The sequence below is a fragment of the Ixodes scapularis genome, unplaced genomic scaffold, assembly GCF_016920785.2.
Source record: "Ixodes scapularis isolate PalLabHiFi unplaced genomic scaffold, ASM1692078v2 PGA_scaffold0__279_contigs__length_252992795, whole genome shotgun sequence".
Taxonomy (NCBI): domain Eukaryota; kingdom Metazoa; phylum Arthropoda; class Arachnida; order Ixodida; family Ixodidae; genus Ixodes; species Ixodes scapularis.
In genome coordinates this window covers 244176322-244184378 of record NW_024609835.1, presented here as the reverse complement: position 1 = coordinate 244184378, position 8057 = coordinate 244176322, and the positions used below count along the sequence as shown (strand labels likewise).

The window sequence follows — 8057 nt, the reverse complement described above, 5'->3', positions numbered from 1 at the left end:
TTCCCGCAATCTGACTGCTCGCTCCGTGACAGGTCGGTTGCGGGACTTCCTTGGGAAAAGCTCGAAGGTCATCCCATGCGCAAAGCACGTGTGCGACAAGGAGCCCCACATGTTCGCCGCCGTTCCCCTTCACGCTTCCTGCACACACACACAAGGAAACTTCACAAACGCTCCGAAAAGAAAGCACTGAAAAAGTCAAGCGAATAGGCGAGTACTCACCAAGTACACTCAAACCCACAGCTGGTCCCATGATGTGCACGTCGGCACCTGGGGCACTTTTTGTTCTTCAGAAAATGTTCTTCGATGTTTTTTTGAAAGCCTAAAGGCCTGAAGCTGAACCCGACCGAAAGTTTGAAGTTTGGTTCGTTTTTGATTTTGGTTACGGTAGCGATGGCGTCGCGGCGACGTTTGCTGGTTACGACGAAACTCATTTGACGCAACGTGAATGTTTCTGTTTTAGTCAACGTTACTAGAACCACCTGTTGGGAAACTGCCGTAGAGACTGCTCTGAAAAAGTGGCCCCAATCTGTCCTCCAGAACCGAGCTAATGGCGAACACAACGCCACCATTTCTCCCGCAGCGTCCACTTGAGGAGCTGCACGTTACTTCTATTTGGGCTTTGATCGGCCACTTTGGCGCATAAACAGACACAGCGGAAGACGTTACAGGGGTGCCACACCCGTCTCCGCAGCGGACGCGCCGCGAACTTCCACCGAAGCTAAAATGTACCTAGGTCGGGACGCGCTACCTGAAAGGACCGCTGAGGCATGGTTGTATAAAAACAATATTAATTGTTCCGCAAAACCTTGCAAACTAAAGATTTTAAAAACATCACGCGCCCTTCATATTGTACTAAACTCCAATAAATTGGACACAAAAAGAGTCTTTTCCGTTTGTTTCTACGCAAAAACATGCTTTTTAAAAGCTCAAGATGACCACAGTACAGACAAATGATAATGAGTAGCGCTGTTGTCGTATGTAGCTCGGTCTCGGTGGACGCCAGCGGCCCAGGTTTGGACCGCGAGTTTCCCAACTGAGTGTTCTAGTAACGTTGGTTTTAGTCGACATACATTAGAACTTTTAAACGTAAAAAAAAATTGTTTTAACATTTATCTAATTCTTTGTAATGAAGTATTTTGGTTGTTTACTAAGCTGAACCTTGGCCTGGCTCAGCTTCGTTGTGTACTAAACTGTAGCTTGGCGTGTCTCAGCGTGGTTTTATTTCAACATGGCGGCGACAATCGTTGCGTACAGTGGCTTAAAGGGTCACTGTACGTTGCGTGCTGTGCCGTGCTCAACCTATTCTTTGTGCATTGGTCGTCCTGTTAGCCACCTCCTGCAATCCACATCAGCCGCAAGCATGCTGTCGGAGTATTTTGTGCCCGCCGGAAAGAATATCCAGTCTTCTCGGAAGTAAGGCTGCTACTAGGGCTGCTCGGATCGTGGCTTGGACGTCGCCGGCTCCCACGAACCGCGTCCGCGAGCATCACGTCGTCTGCTTGGTTCCTTTACGTTTTCGGCGATGAATCCCCCAGCCTTGGCCCTGGCCTCATCCCTACAGGACCTAGCTGGTGAAAAACAATCTACGACAACGCGGCGTCTCTGAAATGCGATTGCTACGATTAGTGGCTCTTAAAACCTCAGTGGCCCCTCTTCAATTGTGAGCTCTCTGTGTGTGTGTGTAGGCGTTGTAAAGAAAGCTCTTCGGTGTGAACGGTCTTACCTTCACAGTGTGCAAATTCTTGGAATGGTTATTCAACAGGCGGCGCTGCGAGACGCGAGCCTTCGGCGTTGCTTCAACTCGCAGTGTGGTGGTGTGGTTCTCAAAATGGGCACTTATACTCCTTTTCATACATAACGTGCAAAGCTGTCAAAGTTACTGAAGTGGTGCGCATGAAAATACAGAAAAAAAAATGTGTTCCTGGGCGCGTTTCGTGGACGAGTGGTAGCGCTGCTCTGGCGATACCGACGCCTCGGCGGCAGTGGTTCGAACCCACTAGACGCGCAGTTTGTTTGTTTTTTTTCTTCTTTTTTAGACATATTTTTTATGCGAGATTGTGCGCATTGCCGAACTGCATATTTCAATTCCTCCTTTCTTCTTGCTTTTTTATTTATAAGTCGCCGAAAGGCCACATTTCTGCGATCTGCTTTGCCGCTTTGCAAGTGGTATTTGCCTCCAGTACCGAGTTATATTTTTCTTTCGTGCAGCGTGGAATGAGGAATCTCACTGATAGCAGCCTTGCCCCAAAATTTATAATAGGACGTTACTCGACAATAGTTGTGGCCTGAACAGTTTATTTTGAAATAGCTGCCAAGGGTAGGAATCCCCCTCTCGGGGTACTTGCGATGCACCTTCAGGCGAATGGCGTTGTGTGTGAATTCGGCATGCTTGACAGTCCCCGTGCTCGAAACTTCTACATGGCGAGGTCTTCGCTTCGGGGACGCCAGCTTGCCAGATAGACACTGCGCCTTGTACTTTGCGACAGTACGGGCGCACACTCCGGTGTTGTTACTGACCGTCTCCAGGACTTCACGACCGACGTCTCCGGGAAACGCATTCTTGTACTCGCGTACACGTTGGCGATCACCTGCTTGCACTCTTTCAAGGTCTGCGCACAGCGAATCTTCAAAAATATTCGAGCAGGAGGGGTACTTGAGCTTGTTGCGTAGGACGCCCATCTTCTCAAAACCACCCAGTGCCACACACCCCAAAAACCCGCAGCGGCCGCCGCACGGACGAAAACGAAAACAATTTAAAGTAGTTTACGTTATCTTTTCCTTTTTATTGAAACAAATTTGTGCTCCGTCGAAATCATAACACCACTATCAGTTGCTAGCTCCAAGGAGGCATATTTTTCGACTTTTTTATAAGTGTTTTCGCAGGGGACGCACTATTTTATGGGTTGAACGTAGACACGGTCGGCGATGCAAACCGGTGCGCTAGCTTTGACTGCGTTGCATGCTACGTATGAAACGGAGTATAGTCTTGAATAAGCTGCTGCACCTTCACTCACTCCCAGAGACGCATCCCAGGACAGTTCTAGAAATATGTAAAATGCAGACGCAGGATTCGGTTTCGAATAGTATGCACGGCGCGAAACTTGTTGAATTTCGTATAAAACGAATTCTCAAAATGAGCACTCCCAGGTATAACTCTATGGAAAGATGCCCGCTTTTTTACGGAGCGAACCCAGGTTCGATGAAAAAAATAAACATATGTTTTTTTTTTTACAATTATTCTTGAGAAAAATGAATGTCGACGAAACTTTGTGCATTATTTTTTTCCATTTCCTTTTTAATTTTTTTTTGCACAATTATTATTGAAAAAAAAAAAAAGAAAAGTTGAAAAAGCTTTAAACTAAATGGTGTCGGACTCCCTTTCTAGAGGTGCATAGGGAAACTGCGGGGCTTGGGTTGCCGGCTGGACGCCGCGAAGCAGCATTCATCCTGTTTTTTTTTTGGTAGGGCAAATGCTACTGACCAGTGACTCCCGTTGAGAAGGGGAAGAGTCAAAACAGAGTCGCACGAAAAATTTACTCTCTAAAAGAGTCGTGAAGTGTCAAAGAGAGTCATGGAAGCATTGACTCCCTTTAGACTCCTTTTTATAAGAGTGGACGTCCCAATCACCTGTTGGCTATAGCACTCCGCAGCATTTACAATAGTTGCCTGAAGACCGCGCTATAGAGCTTATCATATAAGATCCTGTTTAGCATTCCTACTATGGCTACCTATAATTTTCCTATGGTTCCTTTACCCCTCTATTGCCCTCTGTACGCTTTGCTACAGCATATTCTGTAGCTCGTCCTGTGACTCTCTTTGCCCTTTGTGCTATAGTGGCCTATAGCAGTTCATATGGCTTCATTAGCCGCCTAATGTCCTCTGTATGGTCCTCCTTCTGTGGCTCGTCCTTTGCTTCCCTCTACTTGCCGTTTTATAGTCTCCTATAGCTTTTCCTCTAGTTTCCATAGCCCTCTGTTGCCTTCTGTGTTGTCTGCTATAGGTTATTTCATAGCCCGTCCAATGGTTCTCTTTATCATCAGGCTATAGCTCCTATTGTTCTTCCGATTTAACGCAATCGTATCAAACGTGAAACAAATTATTTTTTTGTCACTTTCATCTTAATAAGTAAAAACGCCGACCTTGTATATGGCTATAAAAAAGTTTGCACATCTCAAACGTACATAGGACGTTTCGAGTTTATCTATACATGAGTGGTAACAATATTCCTCCCCATTGCTGCAGTCATTATGCGCTCGAAACACCAATGAGTGGTTCCTCGAGTCAATCGAAACACCAATGAGTGGGCACGGTGACTCGTTAGCGGCGATGTCGCTGACGAACCGTTTCTTGTTCTACGTACAGGCATGCTTGCTGTCGACGCTGCTTCCCCAAGGATCCTTGGCTCTGGGCCTATCTACGGTACCGCAAGCTTCGTTAATGAGAGCGCCTTTGATACCGGCGTTCGTTGTCTCGCCATCACATCGCGGAACGCGTGCCTGCACCAGCGCTGACAGAGCTCGGATATCAAGCGTCATCCTATGGAAGTGCCCATCTTCACCGGCCTTGGAGGACGTCGCCCTCATCGAGAATCCTGCGTCGATTCAGCCGCACCTAGCGCGACCATCGACTGCGACAGCCACGTCAATTGCTACAAAAGCAGCGCATGGTGTGGCCTACGCCAGTGGGCACGGTGACTCGTTAGCGGCGATGTCGCTGACGAACCCTTTCTTGTTCTACGTACAGGTAAGATATCAGTATTCTATACACTCTAGACGAAGTAATAACCTATGGCTTCTCGAGTTACCGTGCCCACGGTCATCGCGCTTTTTTTGTTCTTTGTGCTCTTTGTATTACTGGTTGTGTACACATGCGATGCTTGTCCTACATTCCGCTGATACATTAAAACTCCTCTTGTTACGCTCCGGTGACGTCGAGGCGAATCCGGGACCTATGTCTATCGATCAGGCCAAGCAGTTTAACGACATGTTCAAACTCTTGCAAGATGTAAATGAACGTACGGTCAAGATTGACCAAGGCCAAGCAAGCCTAATTAAGTCTATTAACGAGTTAAAAAGTAAGCAAGAATCCGTCGAACTAAAGGTTACCGACATCCAAAATCGGCTCGAAGGCGTTGAGTGCAAAGTAGCAACTTTCGATGCAACCCGGGAAGAACTCTTGGCTGCCGAGGGATTAATGCAGTCTGTTATTAAGGACAACCAAAGACTGCACGAGCGCCTGAACGATATTGAGGACCGCTCAAGAAGGAGCAATATTATCTTTCACGGTATTGAAGATTCCACCTCTGAATCTTGGGAACAGTCTAAAGTAAAAATATTAGATAGGTTATCTACTTCACTTAGTCTGCAAGTTTCTGACGAATGCGTTGAACGTGCTCACAGGCTTGGCTCGTACGCAGTCGGAGGATGCAGGCCACTGATTGTCAAGTTCTCTTCTTTCAAAACAAAACAAACAATTTTGCAATCACGACCTAAGCTTAAAGCCTGCGGCATAACGGCTAATGAAGATTTTTCTCCGGCTACGCGCCTAGCAAGACAGAAACTTTTTGATTTTGGAAAATTACAAAAGAGCGTCTTCCAACTGCGCTACAATAAGCTTTACGTGAACAATAAATGTTTCATGTATGAAAATGCGAACGACAGGGTGTATGAAGTTGGAAATGACAGAAGGCCGGGCAAGAGCAATTCAAATACAAGAAGCCCTGGAGGCGATAATAATCAACCTTCCTCATCGTTGCAAAATAACGTGGCACCAAACTTAAATGCCCGCGCAGCATCTACCCGATCTGCCTTGCCCTAACATAGTGCGAGGGGTAGTGGTTCTTCTTTCGCGCCAGAAATAATTACTGTTCTGTTTACTAATATCCGAAGTGTCATGCGAAATCGCGATGATCTATGCTCTGCCATTGACTCCACCGGGGCTGATGTTGTAGTTTTGACAGAAACGTGGCTCTCTAGCAAAATTCATGATAACGAAATCCTAACTACTAACAAACGGTTCAAAATTTATCGCACTGATAGGGAAGCTCGCCAAGGCGGAGGTGTGTTGATTGCAGTCGCCGAACATATAGATTCCCTTCATTTGAATGTTGCAAGTGATCTCGAAACAGTCTTTGTTTGCCTTTCTGTGAATCACAAAAAATATATCTTGGGTGCCTGTTACCGCCCTCCCTCAAGTGACGATAGCTTTCTGAACAAACTTCATGACGTAATCAGTACAGTGACTTTGCGATCTCCCACACCAAACGTCATCCTTCTGGGTGATTTTAACTATCCAAATATTGTGTGGTCGGCGGAAACAGCTTACTCAAGTCCTTTTTCGTCTGACAGTGACAAATTCCTCAATTTATGTTCGGACTACAATTTCTCTCAGCTAGTGTCTCGCCCCACCAGAATTACGCCCTCCTGTGCCTCAGTGCTAGATCTTGTATTGTCAACCTTCGCCGACCTTGCTTCTCCTATTACCTATCTGCCTGGTTTTAGTGATCATTTATTGCTGCATTTCACCTTAAATATAACCACAAGTCATTCCCCGAAAATAGTTAAAACGATTCGTGATTACGGAAAAGCTAATTTTACGGCTATAAATATTGAATTGTGTGAATTTCTGAGTTATTTTGTGGAAAATTTTTTTTAACGGTCTGTAGATGAAAATTGGTGTCTGTTCCGAAACAAAGTGAACTATCTAATAAGCACATATATTCCTGTTCGCACATTATCATCCAAAAGTAATTCCCCTTGGTACAACACCAGACTTAAACGACTTTCAAATAAAAAGAAACGCCTCTTTCGTGTAGCCAAACTTTCAAAACAAGAGAGTCATTTTAACGCCTATCATTACGCCGAGCAGGAATATAAACGTGCAGTATTAGAAGTAAAACGCAATTTTTTTACTAACACGTTGCCCGCAATTTTATCTACAAATGTTCGCCACTTTTGGAACTTAATCAAACCTAATGATAACCACGGTGACCTGAAGCTTACAAACACAGATGGGGAACCAGTAGGCCATGATGAGTGTGCATCATTGCTAAACGATATATTTATTCAATCTTTTTCTTGCACCGATGTTTCTGTGTACCCCAACTTTAATTGCCCTGACTTTTTTCCAATGAATCCAATATTAATATCATACGACGGTATAGCTGCAATAATTAATAACCTGAAGCTCTCCTCTTCATCCGGTATTGACAATATTAACTCTAAATTCTTAAAGAACACGAAATCGTATTCATCAGCTATACTATCAATGATCTTGAAGCAATCATTGGAGGAAGACTGCCTTCCCGAAGACTGGAAAGTTGGAAAGGTGACTCCAATTCATAAAAGTGGCAACCACTCCTCACCGAATAACTTCCGGCCAATTTCTCTAACATCCATTCCTTGTAAGATACTCGAACATATCATATATTCTAACCTCGCATGCTTCCTAGAATCGAATTCTTTTTTTCACCCTACTCAACACGGCTTCCGCAAATCATTTTCCTGCGAAACACAGCTTCTACTTTTCACTAATAAGCTTCATTCTGTCCTTGACCGTGGCTCCCAGATAGACTGCGTTTTCCTTGATTTCTCTAAGGCCTTCGATAAAGTTTCTCACCGGCTACTCCTATTAAAACTTAGCAACCTCAATATTGATCCGAACGTGCTACGCTGGATAGAATCGTTTTTAACCAACCGTTCTCAATTTGTGCATGCCAATGGTACTAACTCTCCACTGACTCCCGTAGGATCTGGAGTTCCCCAGGGTTCTGTTTTAGGACCGCTACTTTTCCTCATCTACATTAATGATCTCTCTGAATGTGTCTCCTCTAATATAAGTTTATTTGCTGACGATTGTGTACTATATAGAGAAATAACAAATAACTCTGACACCTCTGTTCTCCAATCTGATCTTAACTCTGTATCTGACTGGTGCGACAAGTGGTTGATGCAACTCAATCTTAATAAATGTAAATCCATGAGAGTTTCCCGTCATACTAACATATGCTCGAATTACTACATTGACGACACTCCGCTGCAGTCTGTGTCCTCTTACAA

At 44.9% G+C, this 8057-nt stretch overlaps 1 protein-coding gene across 1 annotated transcript; it reads left to right on the top strand.

Annotated features, from left to right (window-relative positions):
• The first annotated feature begins 4872 nt into the window (after positions 1–4872).
• On the top strand, positions 4873–5817 carry LOC115317081. The gene has a single exon (XM_040217129.3). The coding sequence runs from the start codon at positions 4873–4875 to the stop codon at positions 5815–5817; it is 945 nt and encodes a 314-aa protein (XP_040073063.3).
• Positions 5818–8057: the final 2240 nt, after the last annotated feature.